General features: G+C 34.8%; 1 protein-coding gene and 1 long non-coding RNA gene across 5 annotated transcripts; one reads left to right on the top strand and one right to left on the bottom strand.

The window, feature by feature from the left end:
- Nucleotides 1–950: 950 nt before the first annotated feature.
- LOC122523629 lies at nucleotides 951–16,838 on the bottom strand. The gene is made up of 2 exons (XR_006305338.1): nucleotides 16,750–16,838; nucleotides 951–990 (listed from the first exon to the last, which is right to left on the bottom strand). It is a non-coding gene; the product is annotated as an uncharacterized LOC122523629 (long non-coding RNA).
- Nucleotides 1,436–16,799, top strand: LOC122523624 (voltage-gated potassium channel subunit beta-2). 4 transcript variants are annotated; one of them, XM_043645503.1, is made up of 9 exons: nucleotides 1,436–1,838; nucleotides 9,076–9,296; nucleotides 10,262–10,475; nucleotides 13,308–13,435; nucleotides 14,290–14,496; nucleotides 14,635–14,732; nucleotides 14,933–14,989; nucleotides 15,164–15,370; nucleotides 15,775–16,799. In XM_043645503.1, the coding sequence occupies exons 2-9, from the start codon at nucleotides 9,107–9,109 to the stop codon at nucleotides 15,874–15,876; spliced, it is 1,203 nt and encodes a 400-aa protein (XP_043501438.1). In that variant the 5' UTR covers nucleotides 1,436–1,838; nucleotides 9,076–9,106; the 3' UTR covers nucleotides 15,877–16,799. The 4 variants fall into 4 exon arrangements, with proteins under 4 accessions (XP_043501438.1, XP_043501437.1, XP_043501435.1 ...); XM_043645502.1 differs by lacking the exon at nucleotides 1,436–1,838 and adding an exon at nucleotides 1,923–4,023; XM_043645500.1 differs by lacking the exon at nucleotides 1,436–1,838 and adding an exon at nucleotides 6,080–7,006.
- Nucleotides 16,839–18,754: the final 1,916 nt, after the last annotated feature.

Here is an 18,754-nt window from a genome sequence, read left to right as displayed (position 1 = left end):
ATAGATCCTTTATTACTTAGGAAAGGATAAACACTAAAGAAACAAAAAGAACGCTCGCTGGAAAGGATTGTATAATTTCAGTCTCTCTCTTTTTTGATTTCTCATCCGTGGATCGTGGCCTTACTAAGAAAAAAAAAAAACCTAATAAAATAATAATAATAATAATGATAATAATAATAATGATAATGATAATGATAATAATAATAATAATAATAGTAATAATAATAATGATAAATCACACGCGCGCATACACACGTACATACATACATACACGCGTCATACACAAGAGAAACGAACATGATTATTATATTAAAAAAAAAAACCCAAAAAAAATGGAAGAAAGAAAAATAGAAAAAAATAAAAAAAAAAACCAACAAATAATATTAAGAAGGGAACGAAAGAAAAATAAGACGAAAAGACCAAAAAAAAGAAAAAATGAAACATTGTATCGATATTTGCGACCGCAATTGTACCTACTAGATAAATCACAACTTAAGAGTGTAATTAATAATCGAATAAAGTACTGTAATAAGTTATTAAAAATGATTAAAAAAAAAAAAAAAAAGAAAAGAAGAAGAAGAACAACAAGAACAACAACAACAAGAAACGATTTAAAAAGGAAAGTAACGGGGAGTAACGAGACCTAAAAAAAGGAACAAAAAAATCAGGAAGAAGTGTCTGTCTCGCGATAAGTTTTGCATATCATCCCCCTCCATCGGTTTAATCATTACCCCTACCACCACCACCACCACCTTATCTTTTTCTCCGAGCTTATACTTCGCATGGCGCCGTGCCGAAAATGCCCGTTTGCGGGCTCTTATGTGAGACACAAGGGCGCGCACGCCACTGACAATTGGGACACGTTGAAGAAGAAAGATCGAGCGAAGGAATATCGTCTCGTCTCTCTCTCTCTCTCTCTCTTTCTCACACATACTGTATCTCCTATTCTATCTATTTTCTTCTCTCTCTCTCTCTCTCTCTCTCTCTCTTCTATTTCTCCCCGAAAAGCTTTCGAGATCGCATGCCGCAGAATCCATATTACCCTTGGCACGAATTCAATGACGTGTTCGCCTCGTTGCACGTATTTCCCGCTCTTCTACACGATAAAGAGACACACATACACACATGCATGGGAAGAGAGAGAGAGAGAGAGAGAGAGGAAACGACGTCTAACGAACGAACGGGGGAGAGAAAGTCGTCCGCGAGCGGCCAGTGAAATTTTAGCAGCGAACCAAGCTGTTTTGCTCTATTTCCCTCTTTCTCTTTCTCTTTCCTTTTCTATCTATCTATCTATCTATCTATCCGTCTATCTATTCGTCTATCTTTCCATTTATCCGTCTACTTATTTCCATTCGTTTTTTATTTCCTTTAATACCTGTTTCAATCTTTCTATCATATTTTTCTCCGTTTGTGTGTGTTTTTTATTTCATCTGACCACCTTACGCGTACGACAGATTTGATTTTCTTCTTTCTATATACATAACCCTCTTTTTAATTTTGTCAGGGGGAGACAGGGGGGATAATAGAGGAAAACAAAGAAAGTTGCGTGCGAGTTTGGTTTTTTTAAACAGCGGTTACGGAAGTAGAGGTGTAAGATTATACCCGCAACGTGTCTCGCGTGCACTCGAAAGAATAAAAGAGAGAGGGTAAGAGAGAGAAAGAGAGGGAGAGGGAGAGGGAGAGAGAGAGAGAGAAGAAACTATGGTGTGAATGAATATATGTATATATATATATATAAAACAAAATATATATATTCATCCTCTCGAGAATTCGGTGGTTACGTGTTACACGTGAAGAACTATCTTTTAGGATAATACTTATCGTACGAGTTAATAAGGGTAAGATAATAATATCTTTTTTTGTATATACTATAGAGATAAAAAAAAAAAACTTATTATACATTTATACGTAAAATACATTGTACGTAGGAGTTATAAAAATTAATTATATATATATAACTGTATATGTAAAAGTTTTTGAAATAATGAAATAAGATTAAAAAAAGTAGATAAGAAAAAGATGACAAGGTTTTCACGTTGACTAGACGCTTAAACACGCTATTCGTGCAAGAAACAACACACGCTAATCGATTCATCGGTCATGCAGTCGTGGTAGAGATAATCGCTTCGAAATCGTACCACACACGGAAACCTTTTAGTCGAAGCTACAAGGGTTGTTAGGTTTGGGTGGGTAAAAGAGTTAGAAGAGGTAGAGATGGCTGCTTCAAAGTTTACGTGCTGGAAAAGGCCGGAAAAGAGGAAGACGGAAAAAAAGGTAAAGAGAGAGAGAGGGAGGGAGGGAGAGGGTGGGAGATAGGGGAAGGGGGTCACGAGAGAGGTTCCGGTAGTTTGCGATCTTCGATGAATCGTTCGTTTTGCGATAAACTGCTGCGATTAAACGCGTTAGAGAGTGTAACGATTAGAGAAAAAGAGAGAGAGAGAGAGGGGGGGAGGGGAAGTTAAGTCGATAAAACCAGACGATTATTGGAAAAGCTTATTTGAGAGGAAAATAGTGTCAACCGGATACCAACGTTCAATAAGGAAAATACGAGGCAGAAAAAATAAAATAAAAACTAACGTAGAAGAAGAAGGAGAAGTAATAGTAGTAGTAGTAGTAATAATAATAATAGTAATAATAGTAATAATGATAATAGTATAGTTTCGAACGACAGTATAGAGCCCTAATTTCCAACAACGGGAAAGAAATATCGAACGTTTCCATCGATCCAAGAGTAAAGGGTATCCAAATGGGAAAAAAGAAAGGAAGAGTAGAGGTGGGGGAGAGTGGGAGAGATGGAGGGTAGTTTTGAGATGGAAAACGTGTATGGGTAGGTCGGTAGGTCGACTACGAACGACGAAGGAAGGCGCGCAAGAAAGGTTAGGCTAGGTTTGGTTGCGCGTCAGCGCAGCAGATCTGCAATGCGGCGTTGCCGATGAAACGTTTGCTTCGCCAAACCATCCCCCTACCCTTAAAGCTTCGGTACCACCACTACCACCACCAGCAGCAGCACCACCACCAGCACCAGCACCAGCACCATCGACACCACCATATCACCGGCACCGCCATCACCTCCATCTATCTCTCTACCGAGTCCACCTTCGCCAAATCAACCAACCCTACACTCCCCCCTCCCGCCCTTCCACCTTTTTCCCCTCTTTGAAAAGGGGTATCGCGTGCGCGCCGATGAAAACTCGAGCACACGTAACGCTCGCCATCGCGTGTATCCAACTCGAGTGTGTAACGGAGAAAGAGAGAGAGAAAGAGAGAGATAGAAATAGTGGTAGAGATGGTGATAAAGATAGATGGATAGATAGATAAATAGATGGATAGAGAGAGAGAGAGAGAGACCGGAAGAAGGGACAAATTTAGCGAACGTAGCGCCTCGTAGTGCATAGGTGTGCGTGCGTTTTCTACACCTTCTCCACTTCTACCTCTACCATTTTCCAAGCAGATCCTCCTCCTCCTCTTTCTCCTCTCTCAACTAACCACCCTTTTTCACCATGCGCATAGTCCAGCATAGTATCGGTACTTCCTTCGCACGTAGAATCTTCCTTTCGTGCCCTCTCTAATCGCGAGACCCACGCGCGTTTAGCAATCACGTGCTTCCTTACTTTTTCCAATCCTATCGAAGAAGATTTTTTTCTCTTTCTCTCTCTTTCTCTCTCTTTCTTTCTCTCCTCTTTTCAAGCATCCCCTTTTATTTGATATCATTAAAGAGAAGAGGATTATTATTTCTTTATTTCTAATAAGAGGAGGACTCCAAATTTTCCGTCTCTATTTTCAAATCCATCGTCGACACATTCTTGTGTTTTCGTTTCTTTTCTCTTTTAATCAGTACACAATTAATTATATATCTAAATAATACATATATTTTTATACATACACACATATATATATATATCTTATATCTTTTATTTATTATTCATTTCTGTCTGTAACACTTAAGAAGAGATTAAATTAGTTAGACTTTTATTTTTCAAACGGGCTTGTATATGAATTTACCTGCTTGGGACTTGAGAAGGGGTAAGTAGCAGTAGTAATAGTAGTAGTGGTAGCAGTAATGGTAGTTAGACTTTTAATTGTAGTGGTAGTCAAGTATATAGTAGTACACTATTAGTAGTGAAGTACGTATAAAAGGTATCCTCTCGAAACTCGAAAGAAAGATTTTTGAGATAGGAAAAGAAAGAATAAGAGGGAGACAGAGAGAGAGAGGGTAGAACTCGAAGAATCGACTGAGGACAACGACGCGCGCACACAAACCCTTCTCGATCGTCGTCGGGAAAGTCGACGACGACGACGACGACGACGAAGCTCCCACGCAGATTCCCGTGCGAGAAACAACCCTCCTTTCCCCACCCCACCCATCTAACAACCCCCCCCCACCAAGAGAAACGGTAGCAGCACCAGCACCAGCAGCACCAGCGGCACCACCGAACACCGAGAGGAGAAGGGGGTGGTGCAGGTGGTGGAAAGGAAAGGGCGGAAAGGAGGTGGTGGGGGCGGGATGGGATGGGGGAGTTGGTAGGAGGGTGTTAACGGCGGCTTCTATCTCGAGGCGAGTCGAAACGAGCGGAGTGTGTGCAGTGTTGCCTACCGCGCAGGGTGCACGACACTCGCCGCACGTCTCTCGGAACCCCCGTTTCTACGAATATTTTCTGTTCCTTTTTTCATTTTTGTTTTCTTCTTCTTCTTCTTCTTCTTCTTCTAATTCTTCTTCTTCTTCTTCTTCATTGTCGTTATTCATCATCGTCACGAATTTTTGGGTGTGCTGCTTTATTCATTTTACTCAAACCGGTGTTGTTCCATCGTGTTCGTTCATATTTAAAGGAAAGGAAAGGAAAGGAAAGAAAAAAAATATATTAAAAAAAAAAGAAAGAAAGAAAGAAAGAAAGAGGGAAAAAAATAGAAAAGAAAAGAAATAAGAGATAAAAAAAATTTACCCTCCTCCCCCTGCCCCGAAAGAAGAAAGAAGGGAGAGAGAGAGAGAGAGAGGAAAAAAAATATATAACATCGTTCGCGGGTAACGAGCAATATATGAAATCGTATATAATCTATACGTTCGTATATACATATACATATATATATATTATATCATATAATATATAAATCCATTTTTGAGAGAAAGACAAAAATCAAATCGTGTATCATATCGCGTATTATATCGGCCAGATAAATTCATATATATATATAGTTTTACTCTTCTAAATGAAACGAATTAAATTTTCGTTCGACTTGTGTGAAAAAGAGAGGAAAAATTTCAATTAAAAAGTGAAGAATAAAAAGGTTATGCGAATGAAATAAATCATAAGACGCATAGAAAAAAAAAAATAAAAATAAGGAGAGGAAGATATATTAATATCATCAAATATAATAAAGCAAAGAGGAAAATAAATAGAAAAAAAAAAAAGAGGTTTTGTCAAACACAAGGAGAATGATATTTGGAATCGCGTGGTTTATGCATCTCACGACTATCCTAATCTCTCGAGTTTTTACATAGGAATTGTAATCTGTCCTAATATCGTGTTGTATCATCTTCTTTGAGAAAATTGATTGAAGGAATACCCATTGGTATTAATCATTTCGAAACTGGAGCTGGATTTGGTGTTGGTATCGAAGAGAGGTGGTGGTGGTGGTGGTGGTGGTGGTTGTGGTGGTGGAGGTGGTGGTGGTGGAAGTGGAGGTGCACCAGGAGCAGGTTTCCTGGATCGGTCGAGCTGGCGAATAAGACGAGGAGAGTTAAGGAAGAAACCTCGATAAAAAGGAAGGAAAGTGAACGAAGAAGAAACGGAAAAGGAAAAAGAGGATTTGGAGGAATAGGTAGTGGTGGTTGCGACGGGGGGGGAGACGCGTTATTAGCTCGATTTATATTTTAAAACAAAGAAAAAAAAAAGAAAAAGGGCCAATTTAATATTCGGCTCGGAATAATATACACATCTCGGATTTAGACACACATATCCAACGTTCATATCGATCATTCTCTCATTGATTATTAGAAAAATTTAAATTTAAATAAAATAATAATAGACAAAAAAGCAGGAAAAATAAAGAGAAGGGTATTCATATAAATATATATATATATATGTATATGTATTATATATGATATATATATATATATATTTAAATGAATAAAATAAGTCACGCGCACATAATTAAATCAGAAATTATTATGATTTTCATGTATATCGAGGAATAAGCAAGCGCGTAACAATGTTGACGATACGTATATAATAATAATATACGTGTGTGTTATGTGTATATGTACGAATATCATATCCCTCAGCTGGGAACGCGACACGTTCGGTTAAAAAGCCGAAACCGAACGAGCTTTTATCTCTTTTTAAAACATATAAAAATAAAAATAAAAAAAAAAAACAAAAACAAAAATACGAGGTGCCTAAGGATAAGAAGTTATTCGATATAAATAAAGTAATAAGGAAAAGAAAAACACACGAGGGAATAAGCGTGATAGAGAAGAATATATAAAGAAATAGAAAGGAATGGGAAGTCGGTAAGACAGAGGTGGGAAAAAATAAATATTCAGTTGAAAAGAATATATTATTGAGAGAAGGGGAGAAACTAGTGCCTAAAAAAAATAAAAAAAAAATAAAAAATAAAAGAAACTAAAACAAAGCGTTAACGGTACGCGTGGATTAATAAACGTCACGAATCTCGCATATTATAAAAATTAAAAATTCATTCGATTAAGCCAATTCCTCCTTCGTGAGAGAGAATCTATCATCTCATCGGTTTCACGACGATCCAACTACGGATAGATAAAAGAAAAAGAAGAGAATAAAATAAAGAGAATAAGATTGAATCTTCGTGGGTGGCCGAATCTCCCGATCACGGACGCAAATTGAGCAAATTAGTCGTCGTAAGTAATGTCACGACTAATGCTCTGCAATCTCGCAAATACGTCGACCGGGGGAAATGATACGAATAACAACGCGAATACGAACAGCAGCATGGAGGACGACGATTCTTATCCACTGCCAACGATTTATCGGTAAGTTATTCTACGATGGACTCGTCGTCGTCGTTGATCTAAACGAATTTTCCTTCGATCCTAAATCCCGTTCCTATGTTAATAACATCAAAGGAGGATGGAATATAAATCGATTGAAATAAATCGATTCGATTTTTATACCCATTATAATACGATCATATCAACAACAACAAAACAAAGATACTTAAACTAATCTTTTTTTTTCTACCAAACGTTTTTTATATACATTTGTCTACGTATATCGATAATTAATAAATAAAAAACAGAAAGGAACAATAGGAAGAAAGAAGGATGATTTCAATTGAGAAAAAAAAACATTGAATGAACGAAACTATCAAGAAGATATGGACACAACTGACGAAAATAGATGCATGATGGATTTTAAAACGACACAAAACACACACACACACACACATTTGTAAATTCTGTATATCCGAATAGAAACGTTTTAGGAAAAAGAGAGGAGGGATGTTAGCCTAGGTCCTCGGCGCAACGTGTGTGTTGTATCAGCTTGAATAATAAAAAGAAAAAGTAAAAGGGAGAAAAAGGGAGAGAGAGAGAGAGAGAGAGAGAGAGAGAGGAGAGCCCCGCTTAAATACGTTCTGAACGAATAATAAAGAGCGTAGGTATCGTTTTCCGCGCTGGTGACCCACATTGGAGTCCTTGCGGTAGTCCCGGACTTTAAAGGGGCACAAACATAATCTAACAACCACGACAACGAGTCCCGCGTTTTACTCTATCATTTATGCAACAACAAAAACGCATATTTCATAGACATACACATACGTAATCGAGCATCTTCATTTATCACTTTTTTCTTCAAATGAAGGAGAAAACCTTTCGAAAGTACATCCCTTTTTTATTTTATTTTTTTTCTTACCTATATTCTATTATATCTATTTATATATGTATAGTGTGTATATATAACGTTTGATATATTGACGTATACAACGACGGGAGATGGTAAAAAGGAAAATTAAAAATATATGCATACAACTTTAAGAATAATCTTTTATATATCTTTCGTCGTGTTTTCTCATTCGAGCAAAACTTTTTCAATATAACGTGGTTGTATATATATACATATATACTTTTATATTTTATTATATATACAGAGTCAGAGTAAAAATATTCGAACACTTTTCCAAATGAAAAACATACTCTTATCTTAAATATTTTATAAACGTATAAGTAATTAATGTGTTTATGTAACATCGATGACAAATAGTTGTCGACATTTTATATTCGAAATTGTAAAAAAGTAATCTCGTTGTTCCATTAATCAATGAATTTTAATTCGTTTCAATGGTATACCTAGAAAAAGTATTATCAAAGAACTTTGTTTAAGAGTTTCGAATAAAAATAAAATGAAAGGAGAAGACAAAAAGTTATCCAATTTGGAAAAGTGACCGACTGACTGCGCATATAGATCATCGTCCCATCTTCGAGAGTAGTATGCTTCTGATATTGCGATGAGGATATTTTTTTTTAATTTTATTTTTCATTATTCTTTTCTTTTTTTTACAAAAACGTATTACGAAGCTTTACATCGTTGCATTGTCGTTGTTTGTTATAGTTGTTGTTATTGTTGTCTTGTCATCATAGTTGTTATCGTTGTTTGTAATTGTTGCTTATTGCCAAATAATCTTATTCTAACTGCAAACTTTCTCGCACAAGTATTATCGTAAAATAAGAAAATAATTGTGTCGAAGAAAGTATCTCTCGAAGAATCTTTAATGTTATTCGTCGAATAAATTTATTCGAGCTGTAGCTTTAAATGCATGGAGTATTTTTTGTTCTCAACGTTTCCGATGGAAAAACGAGAAGCTCGAGAAAAAAAGATGCGCATAAAGTTTTCCTCGTGCGTTAGAAAAAAGTTGGGAACACGATGCAAATATTTCCATCGTGTATGGTATTTTGCGATGCTTGAGGAAAAAAAAGACAAAAAAAATAGGAAAAATTCTTTCTCTCTCTCTCTCTCTCTTCGTTAAGAGTTTTCATTATGATCAAAACGAAGATATCTTTTTTTTGTTCATTGGCACGTCGTCTTCTTCGTGAATTTGTCGCAGGTGTCGCGCACCCATAGCCAGTTTGGATTGCATGGAAGAGTTCAACGGCGGTGGCGGTGGTGCGGAGACAGGAGTGCACTGCAGCAACACAGCAGGAACGAAAGAGCAGCTACTGACTAGCTGCATTGCTGCACAAGCGCAACGTTTACAGCATCCATCGCCAGGTATTCGTTATCGCAACTTGGGAAAAAGTGGTCTACGTGTTTCCAATGTTGGATTAGGTAAGAAGACTACTACTGAATTTTTATTTTTATTTCTTTTCTATCTTATACATTTTTCATTCTTATTCTTTGATCTCGTTTCTTCTACACGTTACTTTTTTCCTTTTTATTTATTTTACTCTTGTTCGATACTTTAAAGCAACGTTTTCATTCGTTGCTTCCTTGCTTGCTTGCTTGTTATACGTCAATATTGTTTTAAAGTCATTTATTTATTTATAAGAAATTTTTTCCTCTCTTCTAATATAAAATAATCTATACGAATATCTATGTTTTTAAAAATGTACCATGTATTATAAATATTTGAACCGTGGTACGAATTAAAAACGAATATACAATATATTTATTGAAGCGAGTTATAGAAAAGTTCTCTTACAAAGAATAACTGTACGAATGTTGATTAATTTGATGGGAGGAAGGGAATGAAAAAAAAAAAAGAAAAAATATATATATAAATCTAAAAGATGAAAATGAAAACGAACGTATCGAATAATCGTTATCGTATACGCTTCGATACCGTTCGATTGTAATAGGAATTGTCAAATAAAATTCTCGCCTTTCGATGATCTCCCTTTTTTTTGTTCGATATCTCGCGAACTCGACATTTTCCTATCGAACTTTTATTTTACAAATTCGACCATCGCGATAACATCATCTATCGATCCTACTTTGTACATGAAAAATATTTGAGTTATTTATTTATTTATTTATTTGTTCGGAATGCCTGACGAATCAAAACGACCAACGATAACAATTTATTCATTTTATGAAATAATACAAATATATTATTAACAAATGTATTATTTGATAGTCATTAAAAATAACAACGTTACGAAATATTGACGTTAAAAGTTGTATTAAAAAAATATATATAAAAATCGTAAATTAATCCAATTAACAAGTTTGTGTTTCCAACGATTTAGTTGTGAATTATTAATCGTAATGTTATCTATTGGTTATTTTATTAGGTACTTGGACCACCTTTGGCGTTGGGGGATGCGGCAACGAGGAAACCGCCGAAGCCGTCGTTGCACTTGCATACGACAGTGGCATCAATGTGTTCGATTTGAGCGAAGCGCATAGCGGTCATCGTGCCGAAATACAATTCGGCCGGATTTTATTGCGCCGTGCATGGAACCGTTCGAGCTACGTCGTTACGACGAAAATATATTGGAACACGAAGTAAGACAAATTTTATAACACACACACACACACACACACATTTTTTCTTTTCATAAGTGTGCGTTATTTATTCCCTCATATATGTACGAAATAATTCGATAATACTTTTGTATGAAAAATTTGTTTGGCAAAACAAACAAGTTTTCATTTATCTCGTTGCATATAATCAAACAATCTGCATAAATTTTTCTTTCCTTTTTCTTCTTTTTTTTTCTATCGATTTTATTCAATGATAAGAAGAAAAAAATAGTAGAAACTTTTTTAAACTCAATGTTTGAAAAACTTCTTCGTTATCTCGAACGTGGACTTTTAAACGATACGGTAATTAAATCGAGAGAAAGGGATACCCTACGAAAGCTGTTGCACGTTAGCTCGAAAGTTAACTCCGTAATTGACTTTGGAAACGTACGGGAGAAAGAAGAAAGAACGAGGGAGAGAAAGAGAAAGAAAAAGAGAAAGAGAGAGATGTCTGTGTGTATGTGAGAACGCGAGGATAGTACAACGAAAGTGTCGATTTTAATTAGGGCACGCTTTACGTCGAGGACACTGTTGGGAAAATTCGTTTTGATCCCGCTCGTAAACCCGGAAAGAATTTCCAAGAGAAACAGGGAATACAAATTTTTCGTATTACTACGATGATGATGATGATGAAGAATATTGACTTCTTTTTTTCAAATTTTTTTTATGCATCCTTTTTGTTTTCCTCCATCCCTCCACCCCACCCCCTGTTCGCACGTTTTTTCTTTACGTTTTTTAATCGTCGTTAATAATATTTGTATACGGATGGTGAGACCGAAGGAAAAAGATTACCAAGGAAAAAAAAAAAGATAAAAATTGTCTACGCCATTATTATCGAATTATCGAGAAACTTGATGGGGTCGGGGGAGGAAAATGTTGTTAACAAAACGCAACTATAACGTTCTTCGTGAATTTTTCTTTCGACTTTAGTTTCACGATAAACTCGTTCGCGTTGAGGCACACATTTTTTTTAATCTTCTTAATAAAAATAATTTCGTCGTCGTCGTTGTTGTCGTTAAATGTTTTGACGGAAACTAAAGAAAAATATAATAAAATAAAAACGAACGAATATTAATTTTAACCGAACGTAACGCGAACTATATATCCATTCGGTTTATATTTTTCTTTTTTCAATTTAACGTCGCGTAATTTTTGTAGAAATTAAAAACAAAACAAAACAAAAAAAAAGCAACTAAATTTCAAATAACATTTCGCACAGCACTCGCGAAATTGACAAACGTTCGATCGTAATAAAAGAACAAAAATGACCACGTACAAATAAAACAAAGAAAAAAAGATAACAGTGTTTAAATAAACAATCGACGTTTAAAAAAATAATATGACGATACGGCAAAGTGTATTTGATAAAAGTGGCCTTAGAGAAAACAATGGAGAAGAAAACTGAGAAACAATTCTCGCATAACGGGGGAATTAGCCCACGTAAAATACATACCTACTTATATATATAAAATATATATATATAAATACATATATACATACATATATACATAGATACAAAGTATGTTCTCCTCGTTCTATTCGATACCAAGTAGAACGCATTCCAGTGGTGTAAACGCGTTCGATCGTACAGCTTAGGGGGTGGAAAGTAGTACAACCGAATGTCAGGTCGCACGCGCTGTTAACCGCACACGTAAGTATGTGTGTATATGTATGTGTACCAACCTATGTATGTATATATGTAATAATGTATGTACCGTACATATACAATGTATGTCAAACCGAATATACGAATAGAATATGAAGTGTGTTAAACCATTGACTGTACTTTTGTGTTCTTCGAATGGTGAACATAAAAGAAAGAAAGAAAAAGAGAGAGAGAGAGAGAGAGAGAGATGCAAGGAAAGTTTTCTATGTGAAAACTCTCTCTCTCTTTCTATAAACGTCTTATCTATCCGTCCTATCTGTCTGTCTGTTCATCTGCCTGTCCGTTTAATACTTTTTCTCACACGTATGCTTGAAAGGCTTTGCGAAAGCTTATTGTTGTCCACGAACTGTCCAGTTTAAAACGTTCCACCACGTTGGCCTCGGTGAGGTGAGGGCTCGTTTCAATGCACGAGCCTTTTCTCGACAAAAGATACGAAATACGTGTATGTATATATATATATATGTGCATATATATGTACAAGAGAGAGAAAAGAAACACGACAAAAGGAGGTCGCGGCTGAATGCGATCGATGTGTGAGAAAGATTTTAACTTTACTATTTTTTTCTCTTTCTCCGTTGTGTTTTTATCGTTTCTTTTTTTTTTTGTTTTTCTTCTTCGTTTTGCCCCCCTTCTTTCTTTCACACGTATGCCTATGTGCACCCTTGTTTCTTTTTTTTGTTTATCATTTTCTATTCAAGTTCCGTATGATCGTTGAAAAACAATAGGAGAAATGGTTGGATAAAATCCAATGATTCTTGCAGAAAAATAAAAAATCATTTTTCTCGACGATTAACACGTGTACCACTAATGATACGCTTCAAACTTTCTATTCAGGCCGTGTATACCATCGGTGGTACACGTTCACGTATTTATTAATTGCATTGAAACATTTAATGATTTAAGATGAAAAATCTAACAAAAATGGTTAACAATCACTGAACGTTTTCAAATTCGTTGCACACCAGGTATCTCTCTCTCTCTCTTTCTCATTCAATCATGTTATCTTTCTCTTGATTTGTATGTAAGTAATAAATTAATTTTCATCGACAGAATAATATGTGTATGTGTGTGTGTGTGTTATATTAACAACGATCGTTTTAAATTATCTTTAGATTAATATGTTTAAAAAAATGAATCATTTTCGACAGGACAGAGGGACGAGGACTATCGCGTAAGCACATTATCGAATCTGTGCAAGCGTCCTTGGTCAGGTTGCAGCTGTCCTACATCGATATCGTCATGATTCACAAAGTCGATCCAATGTGTCCGATGGAAGGTAAGCTTTGAGACAAACGTTCCATATTCTATCGATTTTACCTGTACTCGTTTTCGCCTCTTCCCCCCCCCCCCTCTCTCTCTCTCTTTTATTTTATTTCTTTTTCCGTGTGATTCCTAGAAATCCCACTCGACTTTATTGCAACTAACGATCGATTACCAAGCAAATAATTTAGATTTTACTCGGATAACTTTTTTTTATTACTAATCGTAATCGTAAAAATCTGAAAATACTGTTGCACGCGTGAAATAAATTGTAAAAATCCGGGTATATTAAGATCTCGTAAATTCGTAATGACTGTAAGAAAGATGGAGATAGGGGAAGGGGAGGGTTGTGTATAAGAGGATCGTAAAATTACGCACGAATGCGTTCTAAATGTGAGATATAAATACGAATACTAGGTAGAGGTATAAATAGGTTTCTTACTTTCAATGAGAGGAATTTCTTCCGGTATACTTTAACCATTCCTCTTTGCTTTTACACGCAAAAATCATTTGTTAAAAGATTTCTAAATGTTATTGTCGAATATTTTCTATGAATTTTTAGTCTTGTGAATATAAAAGAAAGAGAAATTTTTTCGGGACAATACAAATAGATAAAATAATGTTTTACGAAATTTCAAAGTTATCGATCATTTTTAAAACGATATATATATATACATATACAGAAAGGAAAAATACAAATTTTTCAATCGATCATTCACGTGTTATTTACCAACAAAAAAAAATAATCAGAAACGCATTTACGACACGATAATGACACAACGACGAAAAAGACAAGTATAATATAAAATGATAGTAATCGAGACACCTTGATAATCTCTTATAACATCTGTTTACACGTTCTCTTTTCAGAGATAGTACGAGCTATGAATTACGTGATAAGCAAAGGCTGGGTAATGTACTGGGGTACGTCACGATGGTCTCCCGTTGAGATCATGGAGGCCTATACGAATTGTCGACAATTCAATTGTGTCACCCCGATTGTCGAACAAGCCGAATATCATCTTTTCTATAGAGAGAAACCTGAACTATATATGCCGGAATTGTACAATAAAATCGGTAAACCTAATTACTATTTATGTCGAATAAATATTTGATCATATATATAAATATATTAACGTTATCATTCAAGATTATTGATCCTATAAAATGTATACTTGACGTTTATACTTTTTTTTTTGTTCCACTTTGTTTTAGGTGTCGGTTTAATGGCATGGTCCACGGTCACCATCGGAATGGTGTCATCCAAGCCGGAAGATTGCGGAGTGTCCTTCCTCTCGAGGTCCTCTTACAAGGTAAACTCGAGCTCACTATATCGAACGTTGGTAACTAACCCTCCTTAAAATACTCCATCTCTTCTTCTTCTTCTTCTTTTACTATTTCCTTCCTTTCTTCTCATCTTTCCTTATTCCTCAACTACTTCTACTACTACTACTACTACTACTACTACTTCTTCTTTCTCGATCGATTCAGAAAGTTGTTAATTTAATTTCAGAATAAGTATTCTTCCTTCAGTTGGACGGAAGATGAAACGCAGTCTTTGTATAAGGAGGTGCGTTTTAATCGTTAAACACGTTTCGATTATTATATTATTCTACGGTAGGGATCGAATGTGTTAGATGTTCGTGTGGATATATAAAAATTAACAAACAAAAAACTAGAAAATATAAATAAATATATATATATAGGAATATATTGAATATATACGAATTGTTACATTTTGTAGGAATACGCTTGGAAGGACAAATCGGCGGACGAGGAAACGCGGAAATATTCGGATAAATTAAGGGACGTCTGTGCACTTGCCGAAAGGCTCGGATGTTCATTCGGACAATTAGCCATCGCGTGGTCTCTCAAGAATGAAAGTGTTCAGTGCCTTCTCCTCGGTGCGTCAAATACAGATCAACTGTACGAGAGCCTTCAGAGTTTACAGGTAAATATACGTCACGATGATTATCGTCATTCCGATATATAGATTCGAAAAAAAAATCAAAAGAAAACATATACCATAGCGTGTAGAATAAAACCCTTTAACTAGAAAGTAATATTTTCTTTTCTTTTAAAATCGAACGTTTTGACAACGTGTGTCCCGTATATATTTATACTAAGTCTAAAAATAGCAAAAGGGTATTATTCGAGGTGTTAATAATTATCGTATTCATCCTTTCGAAGTATACTCTATATTTAGAAGACAAAAAAAAAAAGAAAGGGATAAAACATATTTTTCTCTCCTTTCCTTCCCACCCCCCAACTACCCTCCTCCTATAGATAAAAATAATACCTACGTGTTAAAAACTCCCGATAAAATATGTAAATTGAAATATCTTTGAATTTCAGTTAATCCCAAAGCTAAACGCGACCGTAATGAGCGAGATCGAGAGGATACTCGATAACAAACCGTCCCGGCCACCGATGGTGTCGACCCTGGCACTTAGATGACAATCGATTTGCCCCCCCGGCAGTGGTGGGGGCTCTTTAGACGAGGGTGGCAGCCCCAAGAGCGAGGGTGGTAACAGCCAAGACCAGGAACAAACAAAGGAGATGACCAACAAGTTGTCATTCTGCGAGATACAATGAACACGGAATGATAATGGTGGGATCAGTGAGATGATGACGCAAATATGACACACGCACGACGCATCGATTTATGATACACGTTTAAACAACAAATAATAATAATAATAATAATAATAATAATATTAATAATAATATTAATGATAATGATATCCATGCTTCGACGCCACCGGATATGTGATATAATAAATCTTAAGGAAGAGAATTATATTAGAAGAGGAAGAAACTAAATGATTAAACAAGATTTGATTAAAGAAGAAGAAGAACAACAACAACAACAATAAATGGCTGATTATGTTTTGTTGTTCCGGTGCACGTTGTCGTCATAATGGACATTTATAACGAGTTGATGACAATACCTTCGATTTGCCGAGAAAGTTATATTTCTTTCTCTCTTATACACACACACATACTAAACACACACACACACACACACATTTGTCTTTCCGCGCATTTATTGCATTTCTCTCTCCCTCTCTTTCTCTCTAAAGCAAACTCTTTCGTATACTCGTTCATAAGAGTTTAGAGAGAAGAGAGAGAATGAGAGAGATAACGAGGGTGTTAGAAGAAATTCGTTGGCAGAAGAAAAATTTGGTGATTTTCAGATTATTCAGGAAATAGAAAAGAAGAAGAAATTCAAACGAAAAAGGAAAAATAAGTAGATGAAAGGGTTGATTGTGTAAAAACAGGAAACTATCTCTGATAACGAGTACGTTTCTCTCTCTCTCTCTCTTTCACTCACTCACTCTTTTTATCTTTAGAAATAAGCTTCTTAGAGATTAATAAAAGGAATAAGGAAAATAAGAAAACAATAAAACCGTAGTGTTCGTCGATACACGCAACGGTTTTGCCATCCCACGCTAATTTTTAAATAAACTTGTCAATATCGTCCTACACTTTTTCATCTTTCGCGTTAAAATTATAACGATAAGAAAGAAAGAGAAAGAGATAGAGAGAGAGAGAGAGAGAGAAAGAAGGAGAGAACAAGAAAAATTACGATGTCGCGTTCGAGCAACAACACTTATTCTATTAAAAAATAATAATACTGATTAATGATGACGATGATGATGATGATAATGATGATGATGATGATGATGATGATGCTGTTGCTGCTATTATTGCTGCTGCCGCTGCTGTTGCTGCCGCTGCTAACAATAAATTATTACTCTTGCCGCTGCTTTATTTTTCAAATATTTTTCTAATCGCGACGAATTATGAAAAGAAAATTCCTTCTGATGAAATAATGAAGGAAAAAAAAATAAAAGAAGAAGAAGAAGAAGAAGAAGAAGAGACATACCGACGAACGACGAAGAAGGAAGAAAATAAATTTATTAGATAAAGAAAAAGAAAAAAAAAGAAGAAAATTATTAAAAGAAATTATTATTACACGTAGATCATATTACGATTACGTCCGAGACTCTTATACTATAATAATAATAATAATTATTCTAATTACTATGATTATGATTGTAATTATTATTGTTATTATTAATATTATTATTATATATTATTATTATTATTATTATTATTATTACGATGAAGATGAAGGTGATGACGATGATGATAATTATTATTATTATTATCGCTTTTTTTCATAATAAAAAGAAAAAAAATAAATAATTAAAAGAACAACGTAATATTTCGGTTGAAAAATGAAAAGAAAAGAAAAAAAAAAGAAATAATTCGTTTAACGATATAAAAATAAGAAAATAAAATTCAAATGAAAAAAAGGAGTTCATTATTTAATAATGCGATTAATAAGTACGGAAGAGCCGTGAGGATTAAAATGAATCATCAGAGTAAACATTGTGACACTCTCGAAAGATCGCTATGATTTTATTATAAAATAGTAGATCGGATTGTTATTTGATCTTTAAAGATAAAGAATAAAAAAGAGAGAGAGAGAGAGGGAGGAGAGAAAGAGAAAGAGATAGAGAAAAGAATTAATAAATAATAAAAATAAAGACGACGTTTTATTGCCATTTTCGATGCCACAACAACAACGTTGATGATGATAAGCTAATTAACTACCACATAGTTTCCTATATATAAATCGAGAATATTCCTATTAATCAAATTGGATGAACGCGAAGGGATGATTTTAAAAATTGCGTTTTGACATGATTAGATATATAAATAAATAAATAAATAAAATCTATAAATATATATATATATATAAATATAAATATAAAATAAATAAAATGATTAATGCGTGAGCTCGTTCCGAGCTATAATTATATATAAAATTATGTAAATACACGTATAACGAAAGAGGAGGAGGAGGAGGTGGTGGTGGAGGAGGATATTTTGCGAAAAGGAAAAAAAGATTTTCGCTGGAAAATCGTTATAGAAAGAGAGAGAGAGAGAGAGAGATCAAATATTCAAATTATTATGAATAAAATCAAAGGAGACGAGGAGAGACGCGCTTTTTAATTTTTAGCGTCAATAATAATGATATGAGATAAAGAAGAAAAAGAAGAAGAAGAAGAAAGGGAAGAAAAAGGAATAAAAAAATAAAAAATACCATCGTTCGAGTATAAAAAATAATTAGGACCAAGTTAAGTCTCGTTCGTAATTCAATATTTACGTACCACCTACATACGTAGCAAAACAAGAACAACAAGAGATCCACAATCTTTTTTTCTTTCGTTATTTAAATAATAATAATAATAATAATAATAATAATAATAATAATACATTGCGCTTTTTGGATATAAATTCCGATTTCCCCTCCCCCCTCCCC

The sequence above is a fragment of the Polistes fuscatus genome, unplaced genomic scaffold (genome assembly GCF_010416935.1).
Source record: "Polistes fuscatus isolate 324 unplaced genomic scaffold, CU_Pfus_HIC Scaffold6, whole genome shotgun sequence".
NCBI classification, from domain to species: domain Eukaryota; kingdom Metazoa; phylum Arthropoda; class Insecta; order Hymenoptera; family Vespidae; genus Polistes; species Polistes fuscatus.
This window is presented reverse-complemented; position numbering and strand designations above follow the sequence as displayed.

What these genes read in the sequence shown, in the direction of transcription:
- LOC122523624 (XM_043645500.1), top strand. Translation starts at nt 6,882, where the DNA reads ATGTCACGACTAATGCTCTGCAATCTCGCAAATACGTCGACCGGGGGA. An exon ending in TCCAATGTGTCCGATGGAAG is followed by an intron (nt 13,436 to 14,289) that starts GTAAGCTTTGAG and finishes TTCTCTTTTCAG; the next exon opens with AGATAGTACGAGCTATGAAT. An exon ending in CGCAGTCTTTGTATAAGGAG is followed by an intron (nt 14,990 to 15,163) that starts GTGCGTTTTAAT and finishes TACATTTTGTAG; the next exon opens with GAATACGCTTGGAAGGACAA.